Genomic DNA, 26,107 nt, shown 5'->3' with positions numbered 1-26,107 from the left:
TTTAATCACTCCACCATTGCTATCTATGCTTCCAGTTGCCTAGGCCCTAAGCTCTGGAATTCCCTCCCCTTACCTATCTGTCCTGCTTTCCTCCTTTAAAACCTCTGACAAAGCCATCTGACATAATATCACCTTATGTGGCTCAATGTCAGATTTTGCTTTATAATGCTCCTGTGAAGTGCCTTGGAACATTTTATCACGTTAAAAGTACTATATAAATATGTTGAGGGGGCAGGTTTAACATCTGAAAGACACCACCAGCCAGTGTAGTGCTCCCTCAGTACTTACTGAAATATTACCCTTTTGTACGCTCAAGTCTCTGGAATAGGACTTAAAACACACAATCTTCTGAACTCTGAAGAGTGCTACACCGATCAAACTATTATATAGTTGCCAATCTAAAGTTGTAAAGAAGTGGGTGTATAGTGTACACTCACCGTTTTGAGAGAGATGTGAGCACCTATCCAAACCTAATCAGCTACGTATTTCGACAATTTTCAATCTATCTTAGATCAGCCGCCTTTCCTATTACTGAACACTTTCTTTAATTGGTTATAAAAATATTGAAAATGAAAAATAAAAACACTTTTATTGGTTCTATGATTTTTTTTCTTTCGGGTTGTTCGCAGCAAGCATGTCCAGATTAGTCTTTAATTCCTGGAAACTTCAGGACAATCTTGAAAGGTTGGCAACCGTATATTACACTTAAAGACAGTGTCAATTCTAGGTTCACTTATCATCACGATCTTCGTTGAAAGAAAATGTTTCGTATGTCAGTTTTGAAATAGATTCACAGTCAGTTAATGCCGTGGTTCTTGAGCTGAAGATTCATTACTCTATGTTTACGTCTAATATCACGCATTCAGCAGGGATATTGCACTAGAGGCGAGGAGTGGAGTGAGATTTTTCACTGGACGTTAGTCACACTGTAAAAGCTCACTGATCCTAAGTGTGCTTCCCCCTTCCAGCACCTTATCCAACTGTCCAACCTCATGTGTGAAGCCGGATGATGAACGTTGTGAACTTTAAACCCACTGCCGGTTTGGTTCGCAGCCTGCCTGTCCCTTGAGTCACCCTGCCAGGGAGCGTGATTGCGTCATCGCGTTAACCTCGCACGGAGCCAATAGGATGCGCGTTTGTGCGACGAACAGGCGGGAAAATGTGGGTGTCTCCGAGCGGATTAGCGGCGCGCGACAAGGAGACGGTTGGGATTGGGACAGGAGGAGCGCGCGCGCGGGCGGGCGGTGTAAACAACAACAGCGGCAGCTGGAGCTCCAGTGCCCAGAGCGGCGGGACCATGGATAACTTTCAGAAAGTGGAGAAGATCGGAGAGGGGACCTATGGAGTGGTCTACAAAGCAATGAATAAAGTCACAGGAGAGATGGTGGCACTGAAAAAAATAAGACTGGACGCGTGAGTTAACAAAATGAAAACTAATAAAATAACTCATTGACAGGTCACTTTATGAAGCGTCTAGTATTTTCTGCTGGCACAAAGCCCGTGTACTTTTTGGTTGTCTGACAGCCCGTATTGTTAAACTTTTGAAATCTCGCATTTTATATACGCACACATACATTAATGTTAATGCTCATCTATGTTTGATGCACATTAATATATGTTTGGGATTTGTGTCACTGCAGCGAAAACCAAGGAGAATGGCACTGAGCAAAGGAAAGATCACTAAATATGCTACCTGGAGATGCCTTGATATAGTCCATGTTCACTTTGTAGCTGCATACATCTACTGTCCTACCATCAGAAGCTTTTCTCCCAAACTGACGTCAATGTGCCATTCACAGACCCTTCATCTTATTAAAAAAAGGATTATTCGTCTCCATTCTAAACTTAGTGTAATTATAACTTCTTAAAACATCAGCTTTGTAACTATCGACAAAGATCAAACTTTGGTAATTTGTTACAAAGTACATATACCCACTTGTTCAAGCTGTAACCTCCAAAGCAACATCTGAAGAAATGTACAGGTCTGTACTGCGACAGGTTAGTTACAGTCAGAGTAATACCCTATCCATTGGTTACACATTCTCTTAAAAATGGCAAGAATACATATCTTGATATGCATCATTTGTAAAGAATATAATGCACATCCTGATAATCAAACCAGCATTAGTGACATCAGCACTGTTAATGCTGATTATTTCACATTGCAGGTAGAGCACAATAACAATTTGGATAACACAGAAACAATAAATACAAGGGAGTACATTAAGTTGATACTCCTATTTTAATGCTCAGATGATTTAACTAAAGTTTTGCTCTCAATGTTTTAATATGAACTGCTTAATTCAATTGCTGCTTGCTAATTATTCCCAAGTATCCATTAAGATCTTTTGGGCTGGGTTTTACCAGCCCCTTGGCATTGTGGATCGTGGCAGGGAGGCATATAAAGTGCTTGTGGGAGGGAGCCGTGATGACGCATGAGGCCGCGTCAGATATTAGCAGTGGTGACGAGGCCTCGGTGTGGCTGCAGGGCCTTGATCAAAATGTGGAAATGAGGTTACTTAAAATGCAAATAAGCGTACCTGCTGCTGGCGGCTGTCCCTCGTGGATCTTACGGTTGCCAATCACAACTTGCGCGCCTTCAGAACTCCATATGGAATTCCGAGGTGAGAAACTGGTGGGGAGAGGGGAGGACTAAAATTATCAGGGCCGGGGGTGGGGGGGAGGGGGAAAATGTATTTTATGGCTGTGGGGATGGTGGGAAGGGGTTGAAGGGCAAAAGTGACGAGGTTGGGGGGTAAGTTCATGGTGGGAATAAAATTAATGTCTGTCAGATTGGCATATAAAACAACTATTGGGGTTGGGAAAGGGCCTACTGATTTATTTTTATTTAAAAGGTAATTTTCCTTTAAAGATTCAAATCTCATGAAGGGCTTGAAGCCCTTTAAAAATGGCGCCTGCGGGGTGGTGCCGGATACCGTTACCGGGGACATGGCTGCCCCCTCTATGTCATCGGGGCGGCTGCTCCGCCCCCTGCATTTAAATGAGCTTCTTGCTGTTCAACTATGTTAATGAAAGATTCATTAAAGCAGAGCCATATAAAAAGGAAATCTCATTATTTATGACATCTATAGGAAAACATAATTTGTTTTTTGCAATACTGCTACAATATGAGAAAAAGACCTCCAAATGTAACTTATAGCCATGAAGAATTTGATCGAGCCAGGACCAGCAACAACTTGCGTTGGTGTGGAAAAACATCCCAAGGCACTTCAAAGTAGCATGAGGAAGATGGGCATAAGGCAAAAAAAAAAGAGATTTGGTGTGTTGACCAAAAGATTGGTCAAAGTGGTGGCTTTTAAGCAGGATGTTAATGAAGAAGGGAAGGTTGTGGAGATGGAGGGGTTCAGGTGTTCCAGTGCGTGGAATCTAGGCAACTGGAAGCACTCTTGGTAGTAGTGATGCGAAGGGAGAATTGATGTTGAGGAGGCTGGAGTTAGAGGAGCAGAGAATTTGGGATGTTTGTAATGGGGCTGGAGGAAGTTAAGGAGAGAGGGTCATGGCGATTTAAAGAAAAAGATGAGAATTTTAACTTTGGTTCTGGGTCTCCCAACACCTCACTGTAGGTCATTGAGTAAAAGGAAAACAGGACTTGGTGCAGAATAGAATAGAAGCAATAAAGTTTTTGTACAGCTGAAATCTATGGAGGATGGGGGCCAGTCAGGAGATTATGGTGGTAATCAAGTGTCGAGGTGATAAACGCTTGAAGCTTTCAGCAGCAGACGAACTGAGGTCGGAGCAGAGCTGAGTAATGTTACAGTGGAATAAATAAGGAAGCGATGTAATAGGGACAATCTTGGGTTTGAAACTCAGCTTGGAGTCGAACAGGACGCAGAGGTTGCAGAGAATCTAGTTTAGTCTGAGACATTGGCCAGAGAGGGGCGATGGAGTGACAAACAAAGCAGTTAGGTGCATTTGTGGCAAAAGTGGAGAAATAGTTGCAGGGAGGGAGGGCTCTGCCTACATGAATCACTATTCCTCCTAATTCAAAGTTGGTAATTAAAATTATCTACTGATTACATTTTTTTCGCACTTTGCCATAACATAACATAACATAAGAGATAGGTGCAAGAGTAGGCCATTCAGCCCTTCGAGCCTGCTCTGTCTTTCAATGAGATCATGGCTGATCTTCTACTTAAACACAATTTTCCTGCACTATCCCCGTAGCCCTTGATGTTTTTAGTATGTAGAAATCTATTGATCTCAGTCTTGAACATACTCAATGACTGAGCTTCTACAGCCCTCTGGGGCAGAGAATTCCAAAGATTCACCTCCCTTTGAGTGAAGAAATTCCTTCTCATTTCAGTGCTAAATGGCCTGCTCCTTATTCTGAGATGGTGTCCCCTGGTTCCAGACTCCCCAGTTAGAAGAAACATCCTTCATGCCTCTACCCTGTCGAGCCCTGAGAGAATTTTGTATGTTTGAATGAAATCACCCATCATTCTTCAAAACTCCAGAAAATAAAGGCCCAATCCATTTAATCTTTCCTCATAGGACAATTCCTTCATCCCAGGAATTAGTAAGGTGAACATTCGTTGCACTCCCTTTATGGCTAGTATATCTTTCCTTGGGTAAGGAGACCAACACTGCACATAATATTCCAGGTGCAGTCTCACCAAGGCTCCATATAATTGCAGTAAGACATCTTTACTCAAATCTTCATGTAATAAAGGCCAATATACCGTTTGTCTTCTTAATTGCTTGCTGTACCTGCATGTTAGCTTTCAGTGACTCATGAACCCAAGTCCCTTTGAAATTCAACACTTCCTAGCCTCTCACCATTTAAGAAATGCCCTGTATTTCTGATTTTCCTACCAAAGTGGATAACCTCACATTTCTCCACATTGTATTTCATCTGCCAAATTGTTGTCCACTCACTTAGCCTCTCCAAATCCCCTTGAAGCATCTTTGCATTCTCCTCATAACGTACACTTCCATCTAGTTTTGTGTGATCTGAAAACTTGGAAATTTTACATTTAATCCCCACATCCAAATCATTGATATAGATTGTGACTAGCTGGGGCCCAAGCACTGATCCTTGAGGTCCCCCACTGGTCACAGCCTGCCAACCTGAAAATGATCCATTTAGTCCTACTGTCTGTTTTCTGTCCATGAACCAGTTTTCAATCCATGCCAGTATATTCCCCCCCCCAATCCCCTGTGCTCTAATGGTTATTATTTACATTGCTTGATGCAATTTATTGGGCTAAATTATCCTGTAAAAATAGCAGCATGTTAACAATGCATGCCATTGTTAATGTGCAAATCAGCCAGCAAGTTCAGGGGATTACGAAATACACTATAAATTGTGAATCTCCACAATTTGCTGGGCAATTTACGCTGCTCCACCCTTTGCTTCAGACAAATGGCATTTTCCCCAATCCTCCCTGCTATTTTTATGAACTTGATGGATTTATGCATTACACTCACCGCAGAAAGTTAGGGATGGTAATTAATAGTGTAAGTAACCTTTTACCAACGTAATTGTTAATGTAATGCAAATCAACCTCTCTGTCCCAGGATGGGTACGGTTTTAAGGTAATTGGCAAAAGAACCAGAAGTGACATGAGGGAAAAAAATTTACAGGTCTAGTTGTTATGATCTGGAATGCACTGCCTGAAAGGGTGGTGGAAGCAGATTCAATAGTAACTTTCAAAAGGGAATTAAATAAATATTGAAGGGGCAGCATTTCCAAGGCTTTGGGGAAAGTGCAGGGAATGATGCTAATTGGATAGTCCTTTCAAAGAGCTGATACAAGCATGATGGGCTGAATTGGTCCACTTGTGTGTTGATCATTCTATGGTTTAAACTAATAAGAGACATTGCTGTGCCAAGGATGTAAAAATTGATGTAAAAAAAATTAAATTCTTTCTCTCTTTTTCTATCTTAATCCAGTCTTTCTTTCCCCCTCTTTATTTCTTATTGCTGTACCTGATTTGACTCTAATTCACCCTCCTTCTCCTTTTGCTCAGTTTTTTTCTCAATTCTTAAATCTTGATTACTGAGATAGACTGTTGGTCCCGCCGTTCACTGAGTTCCCTGATGCTCCACATCGTTATTCGCTCGCAATTCCAGCAAGTTACAGCACAAAAATTTTTCGAACTGAAGGGTGCAAGCAAAGGTCTAACTAATGGCATACATTGTGCGATTTCCTGCTCCAGCAAAATTCGAGCCATTAGATTATTTAAAAAAAATTGTGCAGAAAACAACTTTGAATTATCAGGAGTGGACTGTATCCGATTAGCAATTTGTCTATCTGGAGGATGAAGGTGGCTAGCACATCGCAGGCTGTACCCATAGGTCCTTTCACCAAGCAGAAGCCAATCATCATGTAGGTTTTGAAACTTTGACACTTCCTATGAGACCTATTGAATGGTGCTATTTGAAGACCAGCTATGAGAAGACTTGCTCACTTATCCAAGGTTTGGAACCTAGCATGATTGGGTTACAGAGAAACAATTAGATAGATGCTCCATACCTGCAGCTGGTGGAGTATGGGATCTGTTTTTTTTTGAGGGGGGTAAGGGGTATACTTGAAGATGCTGGGGTCGGGATGGGTGCAAGATGACATGGAAGTTTGGAATCAAGCCACCCGTATATGGCATACAATGATCTGATACCTCAGGCAAGCAGGTCAGTGTGCTATTTATTGATAACTGACCAGCCAGTCTAGTTAATTAATGGGACCTGGAGATGTAGATCTGTCACTGGCAGAGGGATTCTCCCAACTTGGCTCTAGATAACTATGCAAGCCAGCACTCTAATGAGCTGAAGAACCGGTGGGAAATTCTTTGCTGACAGGCTGCTTGATTTTACTTGATTAAAAGCTAGCAATGCCTCTATCAAATATAAAATATTGTTAATAGTTTTTCACCAAAGTAAATAAAATATACTCATCATATCGCCATAACTAGCAGCAAGAGATTAGAAACACCTGCACATAATTCCAGAGTAACAAAATCCTCAGGAAATTATTTTGCCTTTTTAATTATTGACATTTAAAGTATCCCTTTCCTGACTGTGATGTTTAAAATGTAACATTCAAATCCTTTATATAACATAAAAATATGAAGATGTGAAAAATATATATAATTTCTAAAGTATGTAGGGCAGAATTTTAAACTGATAGACCTGCTTGCAGTGGGGGCGGCCAACAGCGGGTTGGGAAACTGGAAGATGGTGGAATGGGCTTTGTCATGGCTTTTTAACTCAGCCACAGCATTAACATCCAGTTTCCGGTTTCCCTACCAATCAGAGTGGGCAGGTGTCATCATGATCTGCACCTGTCTGTTCAAGCCTCACTATTTAAAAGGACCCTGGCAAGGTTCAGAATGGATCCATGCTACAACTGCCAGGACATTGACAGCAACTACAATGATGATGTTTCAACATAGGAAGGCTGTCCCCTTCTCTGAGGCATCACTGGGGGTGAAGAGCAACAAAGCCCCGGAGTCAGCGGAATTCCACCCAAAGCCTTGAAGCATGGTGGCCCTGCCCAATACACCAAGCTCCATGAGTTACCTGCTGGGAATAGGCCAGGATTCCACAGGATCTTTGTGATGCTGTTATCATCACCTCGTACAAAAACAAAGGAGAAAAATCAGACTGCTCCAACTACTGTGGGATAACCCTCCTTTCTATTGCTGGAAAGATCTTGGCTAGAATACTTCTCACAGGCTTGTGCCTACCATTGTGGAAGAAAACCTCCCAGACAGCAAGTGCCGTTTCAGAGCAAACGGAGGCACCACAGAGGTGGTATTTGCACTCAGACAATTAAAAGAAAAGTGTCGCGAGCAAAACAAAGGCCTGTACGTCACTTTTGTAGACCTCACCAAGGCACTTGACACTGAGCAGAGATGGACTTTGGAAAATCCTTGAAAAACTTGGATGCCCACCCAGGTTCCTGGTCACGGTGAAGCAATTTCATGAATATCAGTATGGGACAAGTCAAGCAAAACACGTGACCTCTCGAGTCCCTTCCAAATCTCCAATGGCGTGAAGCAGGGATGTGTGCTGGCCCTGACCTTATTCACCATCTTTTTCAGCAGGCAACAGAAGACCTTAAGGAGTGAGTTTACGTACGCTTCTGGACTGATGGAGGCCTTTTCAACCTCAGGAGTCTTCAAGCTCACACAGACACAAGAAAAACTAATTGTGATCTTTTCGCCGATGACTGTGCTCTTCTGGCCCACAGTCAGTCAGACCTGCAACGTATAACAACACGTTTTTCCGAGGCGGCACAACTTTTCGGACTAAAAATCAGTTTAAAGAAAACTGAAGTCCTGCATCAGCCTGCACTGCAAGAAGAATACAGACCACCAAGCATCGTCATCGAGGGAACCGAGCTTGAATGCTGTCAAGCAATTTACCTATTTGGGAAGCGTCATCTCATTTGATGCCACTGTAGACAAGGAAGTGGACAATAGGCTTTCAAAAGCAAACAATACATTTGACAGACTGTACAAACGAGTGTGCAGCAACCACAGTCTCTGAGTACAGACCAAACTCAGAGTGTACAAAGCTGTATTCCTCACCTCACCACCCTTCTGTATGCCGCTGTCTTGGGTCCTATATGCCGACATGTACGCCTTCTAGAGCACTTCCATCAGCACTGCCTCTGCAGCATCCTCAAGATCCGCTGGCAGGACCACATCACAAACTTTGCAGTCCTGGAAACAGCCAACATCACCAGCATCGAGGCCATCCTCCTGCAAAGCCAACGGCGTTGGGCAGGTCACATTGCCCCAATGGATGACAGTCGCCTGCCCAAGATCGTGCTGTATGGAGAGCTGACTACTGGTCAAAGGAACAGAGGGGCCCCACGCAAACGTTTCAAGGAATCCCTGAAGAATTTCCTCTCTGTGTGCCACATTGACCATTGCCAGTGGGAAGCGCAGGCCATAGATCGTGATGCCTACAGATGCTACATCAGGAGTGCAACATACACCTTTCAGACTGAGCAAAGAACAAGCATAAAAGAGAAAAGGAGAAGGATAGATCCATTTGTCCCCAGCAGCGACTACACCTTCACTTGCACCCACTGTAGGAGAATCTGTCAGTCACAGATAGGCCTGACGAACCATGAGCGGGCCTGCAACCGATGAGTACAACCTTCCTAAAATATTCGTCCGTGAAGAAATGACGAGAGAGGTCACGCTGCAGGCTATTAGGGCCTGAAGAGAGATAGTCTTCCCAGCAGACAGGATGAAGAGGCCTCTAAAACGAAACAGGTGTGAGTGGCAGGAGTATAGTCTGTCACTCATGGATACATTGCAGAAAGAGGTTCCACAACCTCATCAGGGTGGGAAAGATGAGTGGTATTCCACATTCAAATGCCAACCCCCTCATTCTGACTTCGCTAGCGTTCTCCTGCACAGCACTCCATGGAACAACACAACTTGCTGCTCTACTCATTCCTCTTTCCAGGCACCTCCTCATATCCCTGAACAGCCAGTGCTGACACGCACCCTAATCTCATTGTCAACTTATCCTTCACAGTCACCCTCCACAAATGTTGTCCCTCCATCCTCATCACAATCCACTTCTCACACTCATAACTCTCTATATTCCTTACAGAAGAGAGCGCAAAACTTCAAGGACAGGCAGAGAACCAAGGGTGGCCCTTCAGTAGACGCCACCCTGACTGCTATGGAGGATTATGCAGTAGAAACCGTCAGACTGACAAAGTCTTTGGCTATTGGAGATGGAAAGATAGGGGTCTGCTAGATCCCTGGTGACAGAATTAGATATCAAACTGTCAAATGGTAAACAACAATCACTCATTGTAACTGAAATATGATAATCTGCACAATGATGACTTTGAACCCTTTTCCTTTGTCATTTCTAATTCATGTCTTTTATTTTCCACAGGTCCTTCAAATGTGATGTAGAAGATGGCACAAGAGGAGTCCTTAGAGGAGATTGCACACTCTTAGGAAGCACTGTCACATGACTCATGTACACCCTGTACCGGCTCAGATATACATACCTAAGTGGGGCCTCCAAGGCAGGTAGCTGGATTGTCACATGGTGAGTCACACTTCACAACTGAATAGATGCTGGCGACAAGGACAGCAGTGGAGAGACCCCGTTGATGGGTGCAGGACCCTCCAAGCTCTGTTCAGATGTATGCAGATGCTGATCCTTTGGGGCCATTGACTGAGAGAACTATTCTGGAGCAGCTACAGAAAATGTCTGTGGTTCTGTCAGCATTTCCAGAGGCACTGCACACCTTTGGAGAGAGATTGGTGGGGTTTGTCTCAAGCAGGAGAGCCATGATGTCTCAGTCCTTTGCAATGGCTTCATGGAAAGAGTGGCCACCTTCATGGAGATGGCAGGCAACCGAGTGCAAGCTAGCCCTGAGCAATAGCTTGCTCACTCAGTCTGCCAGTTTAAGTAGAGTGGAGGAAAGCCTTGCCTTGATCCTTCAGTGCTTACTGAATTGCAGTAAGGTGTTGTCCAGTTCTTGGTTATTAGGAAAGAGCGGGTGGGCTATGATAGGAAGATGGAGAAAGGGCACGTGGAAGTGGGGTCTGTGCTCAAGGTGCTCCCACTCCTCCCCCTCCTTGCCTCCCCTCAGTCAGAGCCCAATATGCTGACTCCTGTCCCGATGGCTGAGCCTGCCCCTGCACATAGGCAGGTGGGGCACTTTTTGGCAGTGTTCTTACAGGCTTCAAAACCACGGGCATCTGAGCAGTCAGAGCAGGGAAACAAGCAGCCTGCCTCTAGCTCTGCTGAAGCCAAAGGGGTAGCATACGTAAAAGTGATAGGAAATGGAAAAGAAAGAAAGGGAAATAACATGGGTGTTTAAAAGTGTGTTAATGTGCCAAATTCATTGTAAATGTTTATGCACCATAAAATTTATTTCAAGTCTTCATTGTCCAGTCATCTCCATTGTTGCCAAATGGACATCAGCCTTGAGGTAAATGGTGTGACAGGAGTGAAATGGAAGGATTATTGACTGTGGGAATGCTTTGCGGTGGGGTATGGGAGGTGGTGCCAGGTGGGTTGGCAGTCGGTTCAGCATTGGTCAGCCTTGTGGCTGCACAGCCTCAGATTAGCTGAATTGTACCTGTATGATGCTGTCTCGAGCATCTTTGACAACTAGGTGAGCGACTGTAGGGACCGTGGCCACATCAGCCTCCTCCTGTTACCCCTCCTCCTTATCTGAGGATGCAGCGCAGTCACCACCTTCCTCCTCCAACAGCTTCAGTCCTCTCTGCTGTGCCATGTTGTACAAGGCACAGCACACCACCATCATTCGGGACATCCTTGTTGGTGCACACTGAAGAGCACCCCAGATCAGTCCAGACACCTAAATCATATCATCAGTAGCCCAATGGCTTGCTCATTAACCACTGTAAGCTCATGTGCTTCTATTGCACCTTTCGTGCGCATCAGTGGTCGGGCTGCTCACAGGTGTCATCAGCCATGTTCTTAGCAGGTATCCCTTGTTTCCAAGGAGCTATCCCCTAAAACAGTATGTTGAAGAACCAACTAGGGATTGGACTATTTTAGATTTAGTATTATGCAATGAGAAAGGGCCGATTAACAACCTTGCTGTAAAGGAGCCATTAGGAAATAGTGACCACAATGTAATAGAATTTTACATTAAGTTTGAAAGAGATAGAGTCTATTCTGAAACTAGGGTCTTAAATCTGAACAAAGGAAGGTATGAGGGGCAAGTTGGGTTGGGAAAATACATTAAAAGATTTAATGGTAGACAGGCAATAGTTAGTACTTAAAGAAGTATTACACGGTTTACAACAAATATACATTCCTTTAAGACACAAAACCCAACAGGAAAGGTGAATCAACCGTGGCTAACAAAAGAAGTTAAGGATTGCATTAGGTCAAAGGAAGTAGCTTATAAGGTCGCCAGAAAAAATGGTAAGCCCGAGGATTGGGAGCAATTTAGAGTCCAACAAAGGAAGACCAAGAAACTGATAAAGAAAGGGAAAAGAGATTATGAATCTAAGCCAGCTAGAAACATAAAGGCAGACTGTAAAAGCTTCTTTTGGTATGTGAAAAGGAAACGATTAGCAAGGACGAATGTGGGTCCATTGCAGGCAGAGACAGGAGAGTTTGTGGTGGAGAATGAGGAAATGGCGGAGAGATTAAACAACTACTTTGTGTCTGTCTTCACAGAGGAAGTCACAGAAAATCTCCCAGAAATACTATGGAACCAAGGGACTGGTAATAATGAGGAACTGGGAGTAATTAGTATCAATAAAGAGGTAGTACTCAAAAAATTAATTGGATTGAAAGTTGATAAAATCCCTGGACCGGATGAGCTACATCCTAGAGTATTGAAGGAGGTGGCTGTACAGATAGTCGATGCATTGGTAGTTATATTTCAAAATTCTATAGGTTCTGGAAGGGTTCCTGCAGACTGGAAAGTAGCAAATGTAACCCCACTATTTAAGAAGGGAGTGAGAGAGAAAACAGCGAAATTGCAGACCTTTTAGTTTGACATCAGTAGTAGGGAAAATATTGGAATCTATTATAGAGGATGAGATAACAGGACACTTGGAAAATAATGATATGATTGAGCAGAGTCGACATGGATTTGTGAAAGGGAAATCATGTTTGACAAACGGAGTTTTTTGAGGATGTTACTTGTAGCATAGATAAAGGAGAACCAGTGGATGTAGTGTATTTGGACTTTCAGAAGGCTTCTGATAAGGTCCCACACAGGAGGTTAGTAAACAAAATTAGAGCACATGGGATTGGGGGTAGTATACTGCAGTGGATTGAGAAAACAGACAGAAAGCAGAGAGTAGGAATAAATGGGTCATTCTCAGGATGGCAGGCTGTACTAGTGGCGTACCGCAAGGCTCAGTGCTTGTGCCATTGCTGATTACAATCTATATAAATGACTTGGATATGGGGACCAATTGTAATATTTCCAAATTTGCAGATGACACAAAACCAGGAGGGAATGTAAATTGTGAGGAGGATGCAAGGAGGCTTCAAGGGGATTTGGACAGGCTTAGTGAATGGGCAAGAACATGGCAGTTGGAATATAATGTGAATAAGTGTGAAATGATCCACTTTGGTAGAAAAAAACAAAAAAGCAGAGTATTTCTTAATTAGTGAGAGGTTAAGAAGTGTTGATGTCCAAAGATACCTGGTAAGAGACCTGGGTGTCCTTGTTCATGAGTCATTAAAAGCTGGTACGCAGGTGCAGCAAGCAATTAAGAAAGCAAATGATATGTTGGCCTTCATTGCAAGGGGATTTGAGTACAGGAGTAAAGATGTATTGTTTCAATTGTATAAAGCATTGGTTAGACTGCACCTGGAGTATTGCCCCTTATTTTTATTTATTTATTTAGAGATACAGCACTGAAACAGGCCCTTCGGCCCACCGAGTCTGTGCCGAGCAAGAACCACCCATTTATACTAACCCTGCAGTAATCCCATATTCCCTACCACCTACCTACACTAGGGGCAATTTACAATGGCTAATTTACCTATCACCTGCAAGTCTTTGGTGGTGGGAGGAAACCGGAGCACCCGGCGAAAACTCATGCGGTCACAGGGAGAACTTGCAAACTCCGCACAGGCAGTACCCAGAATTGAACCTGGGTCCCTGGAGCTGTGAGGCTGCGGTGCTAACCACTGCGCCGCCCACACTAAGGAAGGATATACTTGCCATGAAGGGAGTGCAACGGAGGTTCAACGGACTAATCTCTGGGATAGCGGGATTGTCTTATGAGGAGAAATTGCAGAAACTAGGCCTGTATTCTCTAGAGTTTCGAAGCATGAGAAGTGATCTCATTGAAACGTACAAAATTCTTACAGAGCGTGATAGGGTGGATGCAGATGGGATGTTTCCTCTGGCTGATGAGTCTAGAACCGGGGACACAGTCTCAGAATAAGGGGCAGGCCATTTAAGACTGGGATGAGAGGGTGGTGAATCTGTGGAATTCTCTACCCCAGAGGTCTGTGGAAGCTCAATTGTTGAGCATGTTCAAGACAGAAATCAATAGATTTCTGAATACTAACGACATCAAGGGATATGCGGTAGTGGGGAAAAATGGCGTAGAGATAGACGATAAGCCATGATCTGTTTAAATGGCGTAGCAGGCTCGACGGGCCGAATGGCCTACTCCTGCTCCTATTTCCTGTGATCTGTTTGGAGCTTGAAATATCTCTGGGAGACTTGACTGGCACAGAATTAAGTCATCGTGGCAGCTTCCTGGATATCTTGCACAAACATGTATGATTATCTTCTGTTCGTTACATTGATGGAGCGGAATCCCTTTCCTTTGACGAATACTGCTGGTTGATCTAGGGTGCCTTGATTGCCATATGGGTGCAATTCATGACTCCCTGTACTTTGGGAATCCAGACATTGCAGCAAATCTGAGCACCCTCTAGTTCTGACTGCCCTCATCAGTTGCAAAGTGGATGTAAATGGTGGCCCAGTGAGACATGGCATTGGTCACTTGGGGGATGCACTTGTGCGCAGCAGTTTGTGAAATCCTGCAGATGACACCAGCAGATCCCTGGAAGGAACATGAGGTGAATAAGTTCAGGACTGTGGTGACCTTAACCACAACCTGGTCTACTGGGCAGGAAATCTTTCTCCAGGAGGTGGCAGATTTCAGCAATGACTTCCTGAGAAAGTCTGAACCTCCTGAGGCACTGTTGCTCTATGTTGGGGGTATTACCATCTGCAAGTTGCATCTCTGTGTTTATCCCCTCTACCCTGTGTTACGACCAGGTGAGGAAGGGGTCTCAGGCTGTCCTTTCACCCCTTCTCTGGTTTGACCACAACAGGATTTATCCTTTTTAACACTGTGATTGAACTTACCACTCTCAGTGAGCGCTTGCTCCTGTTCCTCTAATAAAATTGCAAATGAACCAATCAGACAGGTTTTCTTGAGTTTACACAAGAAAGATGTAAGTTTATTATTCTTATCACTCTAAACTGGTTAAAATTACTAAAATATGCTATGCATCCATGCCCACATTCACACAAGAGCAACACACACACACAAAGATTACAGAGGGAAAAACAGAGTTGGGAGGTATGAGTAGAGTCTAATAAATGGAATTTAAATACAGTTCAGTAGTCCCAGTGTTCTTAGTTGAAATTGTAGTCCTGAAGTCCTCGCTGGGCCATGGGCACGGTTGCAGTCTTGCTTGTATCCGAGTTGTTGGTTGTAGGGGTCTGTATTTTTTGCTTTACCAGCTGCAGCTGGGGCTTCTCTGGATCTCTACTGGAGAGAGGGAGATAGATAGCTTTCAGTTACTGTTTGCTTTCTGAATCATAACTCGCAATCTCCCAGAGTTGCCTAAGCAGTCATATGACATGCCCACCTCTTTGTGTTTCATTAAGGTTCTTCTGGAATTCTCTCTGAAATTTAAGGCTCTCTCATCGGGCTGTCCAGACATACTTGGTGGTGGGGGGGGGGGGGGTTGGGGGGTTGGCTCTTTCAAAATCAATGGGCGTCGATGGCTCTTGACGACTACATTAATAAGGCTATCTCTGGTAATTGAATCAGAGAATACCTCATTGTTGTGGCTAGGCTGAGTCAATCAGGTTTGTCTCCAGTCTAATCCTTTGATGTTTCAAATGCAAAATGTCCGTGGCCATCTTGGCTGCTAACTATTCTTTTAAAAAGGTTATTGGTAACAATTTCCAGTAAAAGTTTCAGGCAAAGTTCCAATCGATGAAATTAATATTTCCCATTTGCGCATGTGGTGTTTTCATAACACCTGTGAAGCAACATATGACTGAGGAGACGGCAAGTGTTGGTCCTGCTGCTGGTGACGCCTTTGGTGTTGCTGGTGCTGCTGCTTTTGTTCCTCAACAGAGGTCTAAAGTAGAGTTGCATAAGCTGTTCCCTTGCTACTGTGAAGGCTGGCAGTTGGGAAGTGCAGATCAACGTCAAAAAAGTCCAAGTAGCAGAAATGACCTCCAAAGTCTTGGAAATCATCTCCAAAACAGCAAAAGCACATTCTCAGAACAAGTCCTGTGAGTAAAAGCCTTTCACTTAGACAAAGAAGCAGCTGTCCATGTTCAGTACTTGAAGGCTTTCCAGCCTGTCAATTTCTCAGCCCCATCAATCCCTGCTGTGCTCTTGCCTTGTTGACCCTGGCAAGTTTCAGACAACCCAGGAAACCCGTGCACTGGATGTTAAAGCTAGAATGCAGGGCAAAATCTTCAGTTAATTGCCTTTTTGCATATTTAAATTGCAGATCTGCCTGTCACACTGGGGTTTCCCACACGCCTAAAAATGCATATTGGTTTAATGTGGAAATCAACGGGTTCATATCAGATTCCTGACACACTGGCAATTTTTCCTTCTTTAACCCCAGGCACACAACTACATCTGCCCTCTTGCCCTTACAGGTTAAAATTCCCCCTGTAGTGTCAAAGACCAAAAACTTACGATAATGTGTGTAGTATACACAATTCTTACAAAACCTTATTTCCTACTCTCAGAATTTTGTCATATTTTCCGTTAACTATTCTAAGTTCTTTTTCCACATTTATCATGGAACCTACCTATGTAAACTTGATATACTGTAAGTACACTCTTCTGCCATTAGAGGAGCTGTGGGACTTCAGTTTAGCATCTCCTTTCACCTCAGTCTGTGCTGCAGAGAAACTCCTATTCCCAACCAAATACATGTCCTTGCTTCCCAATTTGTTGCAATTATTGCTATTTAATCATGGAAGTAATATCAAATAAAAGTATTATGTATAAATAAGGATGGAATATATGACTTTAAAATGGGGTAAAATATATCTGTGTATTAAAGATCCAATTATCCCCAATGTTGTAACTCTGCTTCAGCTGAAGACTGCACTTGCTCTTGACTACATGTGTGCAACGCATGGTGGATCACCTAAATATATAAATTTGTCTTATAAGAACGCTAAACTTATAAACATAGAAAGAGTAAAAAAAAGTCAGAGGAACAGTGGGGTCAATTAGGTACCAAAAAGGAGATCTTGTGGAGGCAGAGTGCATAGCTCAGGAACTGAGTGAGTACTCTGCATCTGTCTTCACAAAAGAAGATACTGCCAATGTCACAGTAAAGGAGGAGGGGGAACAAAGAAATTAGATAGGAGGAAAAAGGATACAGAGGAGTAACTTAAAACGTTGGTGTTTCTCAAAGTAGTAGTCATCCAGTCATAATGAAATGCATCCTAGGCTGCTGAGAGAAGCAAGCGTGGAAATAGGTGAGACTTCAGTCACAATCTATCAATCCTCCTTCGATATCGGTGTAATGCCAGAGGACTGGACGGTTGAAAATGTTACATCCCTGTTTAAAAATAAAAGGGAGAGTAGATAAACCCAGTAACTACAGGCCAATCAGCCGAATGTCAGTTTTGGGGAACGTTCTAAAGAACATAATCTAGGACAAAATTAATTTTTACTTGGAAAAAGGTGAGTTAATAAATGACAATCTGTATGGCTTTGTTGGAGGCATATCTTGTCTGACAAGCTTGATTAAGTTCTTCGTTAAAATAAGAGAGGTTGATGAAGGTAGTGCAGTTGATGTTATGTATGTGGATTTGATAAAGTATCCCATAATAGACTTGTTGACAAAATTGAAGCTCATGGGATTAAACAGGCACTGGCATTGACAGCATTAATACAAAATTAACTATGGGACAGAAATAGAGAGTAGTAGTGAATGATAGTATTTCAGAATGGAGGGGAGTATACTGTGGTGTCCCCCGGGGGTCGGTAATAGGACCTCTGCTCTTTTTGATATATGTTAGTGATCTGGGCACAATTTCAAAGTTTGCAGATTGACACAAAACTTGCAAATGAAGTAAACAGGGAGGAGAAAAATAGGACACTTCAGGAGGACATAGACTGCAGAAATGAGCAGTTACGTGGCAGATGAAACTTAATGCAGTGAAGTGTGGTGATGGATTTTGGAAGGAAGAACAAGGAAAGGCAATATGAACTAAATGGTACACTATTTCTCCTCAAATGGTATTACCTTAACAAACACCATGCAACCTTTGATAGCTTTGAATAATTTTATTCTGTTATCATGTGGCTTTCCTCACTATTCAGGTTTCCCTTTGCTATACCTTGGGAGCTCTAGCCATTATTAAAATAGTTAAAAATGGGGAAATTAATCATTAGACCATATTGAACTTGCTTGTTGGAAAATTCTCTCTAAAAATCACGAAGATTGAATTTCAGTATAAAGTATTAACACGAAGGCAAATAAAGCATTGCTGAAGATCACAGCTGGACTCTGAAAGTGACAGAATGTGAAATGATGTGCTCAGATTTCAAACTTGTTTTTTTATTTTGTAGTGAAATGGAAGGAGTGCCAAGTACTGCTATACGAGAAATATCCTTGTTAAAAGAATTAAATCATCCAAATATTGTGAAGTAAGAAAAGTTATTTTTGATTTTTTTAGTCAGGTTATGCATTGCTCTGTTGGACAAGGAAATATGAATAGCTCAGAATAGGCTATAAATTAAAGCATTGTAAGCTGCTTCATTTACTGCTTGTTAATTTTTTTTTGTATATTTGATAGGTTAAATAAATGATAGTTGGTAACTTCTGGGAGTTGCCTAGCTGTGGAACCATTCTTTATTAACAAACTACTCCTGTTTGGATAACATCAGAAGTTCAAGGCAGCACATGTTTGATATACCCACCAGATTGCTGAATCCTGTCATTGATAAGAAACTTGTGGGAAATAGCCAAGTGTTGCTAGTAGGGTTTAAAAGTAAGATTTCAGGATAATTATGTTCTATGGTTAATAATAAAAACAGTTGCTGTCACCAATATAATAAAAAGTAGATATGTTGTACCTTATACATACAGTTGTTGGAGGCAATGTTGCCTCCAAAAGGTTTGGTGATCTCTTTTGTGCCAAACATTTATTTTTCCCCTGAAGTTGTTTTAAGTTTCTATAAAGTGCAAGACATCAAGGCCACTCGTATTACTGAAGACACCCATCTAGCAGAATAGAAGAACCAAAGCTTGTCTCTGTTATGCAGTTCTCTCACCGTCAAACTCTCTCCCTCTCGACCTTTCTTAGCTCTATTTTCTTGCTTTTACGATAGTTATTGTACCCCGGGCTTGTTGCTTTTGTTCTTTCAAAGCTCAAATATGTTCTTCCTATCATCTGCATTTCCATTGTGTTAAAATCAAGATTTGTTGCCTTGTCTTGTACTCTTAACATTCTTTGCTAGCAATTCCTTCTTACATTCAATTTTCCTTTCCTCCTACATTGTATGGTTGGACCCCAAACCTATTGAAGAAGTCCAAACCAAGGCCCATTCAGTAGAACCTAAATTTATTTGCCAGACATGTAGGACACATACACGAATGTTTCTTGTCTGTCTGAATCCTGAAGGCTTCTCCCGTTATATTCGCCAGCCCTTCACTTTTAATTAGCAGTATGTATGAAGTGCTGGTGCTTATTTTGTCTCTGCCCACCTGACTGTGGAGAAACTTAGCAACTGATGAAGTAACTGGTTGGTTTTGCAGTCAAGAGGTCACCCACTCTGCACACTAGCACTTTAATTCAGATCCTAATTTTAAATGGCGCAGGCTTGGAGGGCCGAATGGCCTGTTCCTGTGCTGTATTGTTCTTTGTTCTTAAACAGTGCTGGTCCAGAGCACATCTTGACTACGACCAGTGCCTGCTCTTGATCATTATACAGTAACACCGGCAGGAATAGTTTTTGTGGGCATTAGCTGAGAACAAGATCAGGTTTGACTGCGATGCTCTTGTTGATAAATACCCTGCTGATGCTCACTATCTGGGTTCATACATGAAGAATGGCCAATTGGGTGACTAATCGGAAGGCTGCCAACACGTATTTGGAACTGTGCAGCAGAATGAGCCAATGGTTTCAGAAAAGGATAGAAGAAACCTAAGGGCAGGTGGGGAAAAAGACTATTTTAGCTCAAGTTTTTATGTATTCTTCTTGTTATCCAGAACAAAACAGAGTAGGTATAGCAGGATTCCAGAGCAGCTCACTGTTGTAGAATATAATTTTGCTTCATGCTGCAATTCTACAACTTGTTATTGTTTAAAATTTTTGATATGAGACTGCAAACATGATAAATGCCTATTTTTCATTTCCATTTCACTGTAACAAGAATATTGTGATGAATGTGCTAAAGCATAGTATTGTAATAAACAGTCATGAGTAATATATATTCTCTTGCCCTAGACTGTTAGACGTTATCCACAGTGAAAAGAAATTGTATTTGGTGTTTGAGTTTCTGAATCAAGATCTGAAGAAGTACATGGACTCTGCTCCACCTACTGGACTCCCTTTGCAATTAGTTAAGGTAATTAAGAATTTAACTTAAAATTCATTTGTAGGATTATGTTTTCCATAATTTACACAGGCTAGTCCAGTCATGTGGATTTTAATCACCCAAATGCTGTTGACATTCATTTCTACACATTTTTGATTTTCTTCTCCCCCTGGCACCCCCACTTCAGTGATTCAAGCTGGGCACCATTTTCATTCTGAGAGGACATTCAACTGACTTTTTCGCAGGCCTTTGCCAATTTTTACCTTAAGGCAACCACAAACAGATACGCAGATGAGTTACTTTTTTTCTTTCATCGATGTGGGCATCGCTGGCAAGGCTAGCATTTATTGGCCATCCCATCCCTAGGTGCCCTTGACAACTGAGTTGCTAGCTAGGCCATTTCAGAGGGCAGTTAAGAGTCAGCCACATTGCTGTGGGTCTGGAGGCACATCTAGGCCATGCCAGGCAGGACAGCAGATTTCCTTCCTTAAAGGACATTCGTGAACTAGAAGGGTTTCTATGATGACAGTTTCATGACATCATGACTGAGACCAGCTTTCAATTCCAGTTTTTGTTAATTAATAGAATTTATTAATTAATAGAATTTAAGGTCCACCAGCTGCTGTGATGGGATTTGAACCTGTGTCCCCTGGTCATTAGCTTGGGCCTCTGGATTGCTAGTTCAGTGACAATATTACTGCACCACTATCTCTCCCGTTTGATTGTTTTTTTCTTACATTATTATGCCTCACCATTGGCACAGTCACAAGAAAGAGTAAAACAAAATCTGGAACCTGACATGCAGGGAATTATGGGAATGAACCTACATCATTCAAGTTAGTTAAACACTATTTGCCCTTAACAAATCCTTGCTGACTTCCCTTAATTAATTCATATTTGTCAAAATGATTGTTCATTTTGTCCCAAATTAGCATTTCTAAAAGCTTTCTCACCACCAAGGTTAAAGTGACTGGTCTGTAGTTGCTGGGCTTGTCCTTCCACCCTTTTTTAAACAAGGGTGTAACATTTGCAATAGGTGGAACTGGAATGAGGAACAGAAATTGTAATTAACTAGTGTCAGGAGAAGATGCTGTAGAGCCACAGGAGATTGCAAGTTAGGCTGGAGCAAAACCATGAAGGAATTTAAAGATGTGGATGAAATTTTTTTGGAGAAACTGTGGGGGCTAAGAACACTGGATAATAAATATTTGCTTCTTCACTTGGGATGGGGTACAGGCTTTGTTGGAATTGTGTAGGTTGCACCCAAGCTAGCTAGGCTGTTGATAAAGATTACAATCACTATTTTGACAAGGTAGGAGAGTAAGCAAGAATTATTCTGGACATAGAAGTGGGTGGTCTTGAAAGAATGAAAGACTTGCATTTATAGAGTCATAGAGTCGTACAGCATAGAAACAGGCCCTTCAGCCACTGCATCCATGCCAACCATAATGCCTATCTATACTAATCCCACCTGCCTGCATTAATTCCATATCCCCCTATGCCTTGTTCATTCAAGTACCTGTCCAGATGCCTCTTAAATGTTGCTACTGTTCCTGCCTCCACCACCTCCTCAGGCAGCTCATTCCAGATACCCACAATTCTTTGTGTGAAAAATTTACCCCTTTGATCCCCTTTAAACCTCCTCCCTCTCACCTTAAATCTATGCCCTCTAGTTTTAGTCACCCCTACCATGGGAAACAGACTCTGGCTCTCTACCCTATCTATGCCTCTCATAATTTTATATACCTCTATCATGTCCCCTCTCAGCCTCCTTCGCTCCAGGGAAAACAGACCCAGCCTATCCAATCTCTCTTTATAATTCAAGCCCTCCAAACCAGGCAACATCCTTGTGAATCTTTTCTGCACCCACTCTAGCTTAATCACATCTTTGCTGTAGTGCGGCGACCAGAACTGCACACAGTACTCCAAGTACGGCCTAACCAATGTTGTGTACAACTGTAACATGACGTCCCAACTCTTGTACTCAGTGCCTCGGCCGATGAAGGCAAGCATGCCATACACATTCTTCACCACCCTGTCCACCTGTGTTGCCACTTTCAGGGAACTATGTACTTGCACCCCAAGGTCTCTCTGCTCAAGATCACTCCCCAGGACCCTGGCATTCACTGTATATGTCCTGCCCTGGTTTAACTTCCCAAAATGCATCACTTCACACTTTTCTGCGTTAAATTCCATTTGCCAATCCCTTGCCCGCTTTCCCAGTTGATCTATATCCTGTTGTAACCTTAGACAACCTTCTTCACTGTCCACTATACCACCAATTTTGGTGTCATCTGCAAACTTGATGTCTCAAAGCGCTTTATAGCCAATGAAATACTTTGAAGTGTAGTCACTGTTTAAATGCAGGAAATGCAGTTGCCAATTTGCGGACAGCAAACTCCCACAAACAGCAATGTGATAATGACCAGATAATTTCTCTTTAGTGATGTTGACTGAGGGATAAATATTGGCCAGAATGGATGAAATGTGGCATCTGAAACTCAGTTTGGAGTCAATCAGGGTACGAAGGTTGCATATCAGTAGATTCAGTCTGAGAGAGCAAAATAGAGATTTGAAGAGCTCTTCACTCATTAAGGAAGTTGTTCTGTGCACTTTACAATAAGCCATTGTCAGGAAAACGCAATATGCCAAATGAGAAATATTAATTCATCAGTTGGAAACTTACATTAAACTTTTGTTGGAAAAAATCCGACAGTCAACTTTAAAAAAAAACTGACAACAAAGATGGCCACCGCAATTTGCACCTGAAATACCAAAAGATCCAATTGGAGACGCACATCTAACAAGAAGCCCAGCCAAGACAATGCTTTGGCTAACTGAGTAGATTATCCAGATCACCCTCGTTAGCGGGACATTCAAAGCCATTTTGAGGCATTCATGAGTGGAGACATCCTTCCAGAGGATAAACATTGACATTGCCACCTGGTTTTAGACTTTGGACCTCATTAAAAATAAAGGGGATTGAGTGAACCATGTGACCATCTCCCCAGGCTGTGTAAAACTGGGAGCTTTGGTACACACAAAAGAGACACACAGTAACTGTGCAGCAGCAAAAAAGGCTGTGTGCCTCCCTTTCTCTCTCTCTCTTTCTCTCTCTCCAGAAAACATCAATTTTGAAAATCGTCTGCGACTGTGGACCCTCCAAGTCTACAGATTGTGTTATGAAAGTGCTTTTTTAAAAATATTTTGTGGAGGACTGAAGTGATTCCATAGATGCTGGACTTTTTTTTTGTAAAGGGTCACTGGAAGGACTCTGTTTAAAAACATTTACTGGATGTCACATGTCTTCACCTAAGTAAATAACGGGTGCCTTCTGACTATGGGAGTTGTTTACAAGAGAAGTGACATGTTAATATTTATGGTACTCAAGAGTGGGTTTAATTTTTTGAATACTGTTTTGAGACAGTTGGATTTGTAGCCTGCTAAAAGAAACAACCGGCTTATCTTTTCTTCACCTCTGAGAAACCCTGAAAAAAATCCAGTGTGTGATAGCTGTAACGCCTGATGTCGCATGTCTCCTGCGAAGCTTTAGGAAGACTTCCTCTCAACATCTCCTGAACGAACTGCTTCTGAAAAGATCCCAGTGATCCATCTACATGTACTTGGATGCCAGACTGTATGCCATCTGGAACATAACATATCTTATCCCTTTTCTTCAAGAATTAATAAGTACTTTGGCCAAAGCATCTTTATTTTTCCTTTTAACCTGTGTGTGTGTTGGGTATTTAGAAGGGAATATATAAAAATTTGTATATTTACTGTCATATTTCAAACTGTGTTAAAGCTTCTTCCCAAAATCCACAAATAGGACTGTCCCGGCAGACCCATTGTTTCAGCCTGTTCCTGCCCCACTGAACTTATTCTTCCTATCTTGACTCTATCTTTTCTCCCCGGTCCAGTCTCTTCCCACCTACATCCGTGACTCTTCTGACGCCCTAAGTCATTTTGACAATTTCCAGTTTCCTGGCCCTAACCGCCTCTTCTTCACTATGGACGTCCAATCTCTCTACACCTCCATCCCCCACCAGGACGGTTTGAGGGCTCTCTGCTTCTTCCTTGAACAGAGGCCCAACTAGTCCCCATCCACCACCACCCTCCTCTGCCTGTCTGAACATGTTCTCACATTGGGCGGCACAGTGGCGCAGTGGTTAGCACCGCAACCTCACAGCTCCAGCGACCCGGGTTCGGTTCTGGGTACTGCCTGTGTGGAGTTTGCAAGTTCTCCCTGTGACTGCGTGGGTTTCCGCCAGGTGCTCCAGTTCCATCCCACAGCTAAAGACTTGCAGGTTGATAGGTAAATTGGCCATTGTAAATTGCCCCTAGTGTAGGTAGGAGAATGGTGGGGATGTGGTTGGGAATATGGGATTAATGTAGGATTAGTATAAATGGGTGGTTGATGGTCAGCACAGACACGGTGGGCCGAAGGGCCTGTTTCAGTGCTGTATCTCTCTATGACTCTATTACATTCTATGGCATGCACTTTAGAACTTTTTTTTATTCATGGGATGTGGGCATCGTTGGCAAGGCCTGATCTATTGCCCATCCCTAATTACCCTTGATAAGGTGGTGGTGAGCACGTTCTTGAACTCCTCCGGTCCTTATGTGAAGGTACTCCCACAGGGCTAGTAGGTAGGGAGTGCCAGGATTTTGACCCAGCAATGTTGAAGGAATGGCGATATATTTCCAAGTCAAGATGGTGTGTGACTTGGAGAGAAACTTACAGGTAGTGGTGTTCCCATGTTCCTGCTGTCTTTGTCCTTCAGGGTAGTAGGGGTCTCAAGTTTGGAAGGTTCAGTTGAAGAAGCCTTGGCGAGTTGCTGCAGTACCTCTGGTATCTGGTGCACATTGCATACACGGTGTGCCAGTGATGGAGGGATTGAACGTTTAAGGTAGCGAGTGGGGTGCCAGTCAAGTGGGCTGCATAGACCTGGATGTTGTCGAGCTTCTTGAGTGTTGTTGGAGCTGCATTCATCCAGGTAGGTAAAAAGTATTGCATAACACTCATGACTTGTGCCTTGTAGCTCGTGGAAAGGCTTTGGGGAGTCAGGAGGTGAGTCACTTGTTGCAGAATTCCGAGCCTCTGACCTACTTTTTGAGCTACTGTCTTTATGTGGCTGGTCCAGTTAAATGTCTGGTCAGTGATGAATGTTGATGGTGGAGCATTCCACGATGTTGATGCCATTGAATGCCAAGGGGAGGTGTTTAGACTCTCATGTTGGAGATGATCATTAATAGCACTTGTGTGGCACGAATGTTACTCACCATTTATCAGCCCAAACTTGAATGTTGTCCAGGTTTTGCTGAATCAATGATAATATCCCATCATATTAAGCTGATCATGTTTCAATAACAAAGAAACGCTGATATTGATTTTAACTTTAGCTCAAATAGCAGCCTTGTATGCAGGCTGAAACCTATTCTGAACTGGACATGTTCAGCATAATTTTATTGTGCAATGAGATGAGTACATATTAAAGCAGGAAGTGGCAGATTATTTTGTATATTTAAGTATTTGGTTATATGATACCAACACATCTGTGTGCTGATTAAATAGTTGGCAGTATTTTGTCTGATCCTGTTTCTTTCTTCTCAGCCCCAACCACTTTCTCCCTGGTTCTGACTTATTACTTGGTGATTATAGAAACATAGAAAATAGGAGCAGGAGTAGGCCATTCAGCCCTTCGAGCCTGCACCGCCATTCAATACAATCATGGCTGATCGTCCAAACTCAGTGCCCTGTTCCCACTTTCTCCCCGTATCCCTTGATTCCTTTAGCCCTAAGAACTATATCTAACTC

The 26,107-nt window shown here is 42.7% G+C and overlaps 1 protein-coding gene across 5 annotated transcripts in view; it reads left to right on the top strand.

The window, feature by feature from the left end:
* Positions 1-1,153: 1,153 nt before the first annotated feature.
* Positions 1,154-26,107, top strand: part of LOC137372183 (cyclin-dependent kinase 2-like) — a 75,178-nt gene continuing 50,224 nt past the window's right edge. For 2 of the 5 annotated variants that reach the window (XM_068035746.1, XM_068035747.1), the window contains exons 1-3: positions 1,154-1,413; positions 18,318-18,395; positions 20,199-20,319. In XM_068035746.1, the coding sequence (XP_067891847.1) occupies positions 1,160-1,413; positions 18,318-18,395; positions 20,199-20,319 (453 nt within the window). In that variant the 5' untranslated portion in view covers positions 1,154-1,159. Of the gene's footprint in view, positions 1,414-18,317; positions 18,396-20,198; positions 20,320-23,712; positions 24,075-26,107 lie in introns of those variants that run through there. The other 3 variants (XM_068035749.1, XM_068035748.1, XM_068035750.1) reach the window with 3 other exon arrangements.

The sequence above is a fragment of the Heterodontus francisci genome, chromosome 7 (assembly GCF_036365525.1).
Source record: "Heterodontus francisci isolate sHetFra1 chromosome 7, sHetFra1.hap1, whole genome shotgun sequence".
Classification (NCBI taxonomy): Eukaryota; Metazoa; Chordata; class Chondrichthyes; order Heterodontiformes; family Heterodontidae; genus Heterodontus; species Heterodontus francisci.
The sequence above is the reverse complement of the archived record's forward strand: the minus strand, read 5'-3'. Positions and strand labels throughout refer to the sequence as shown.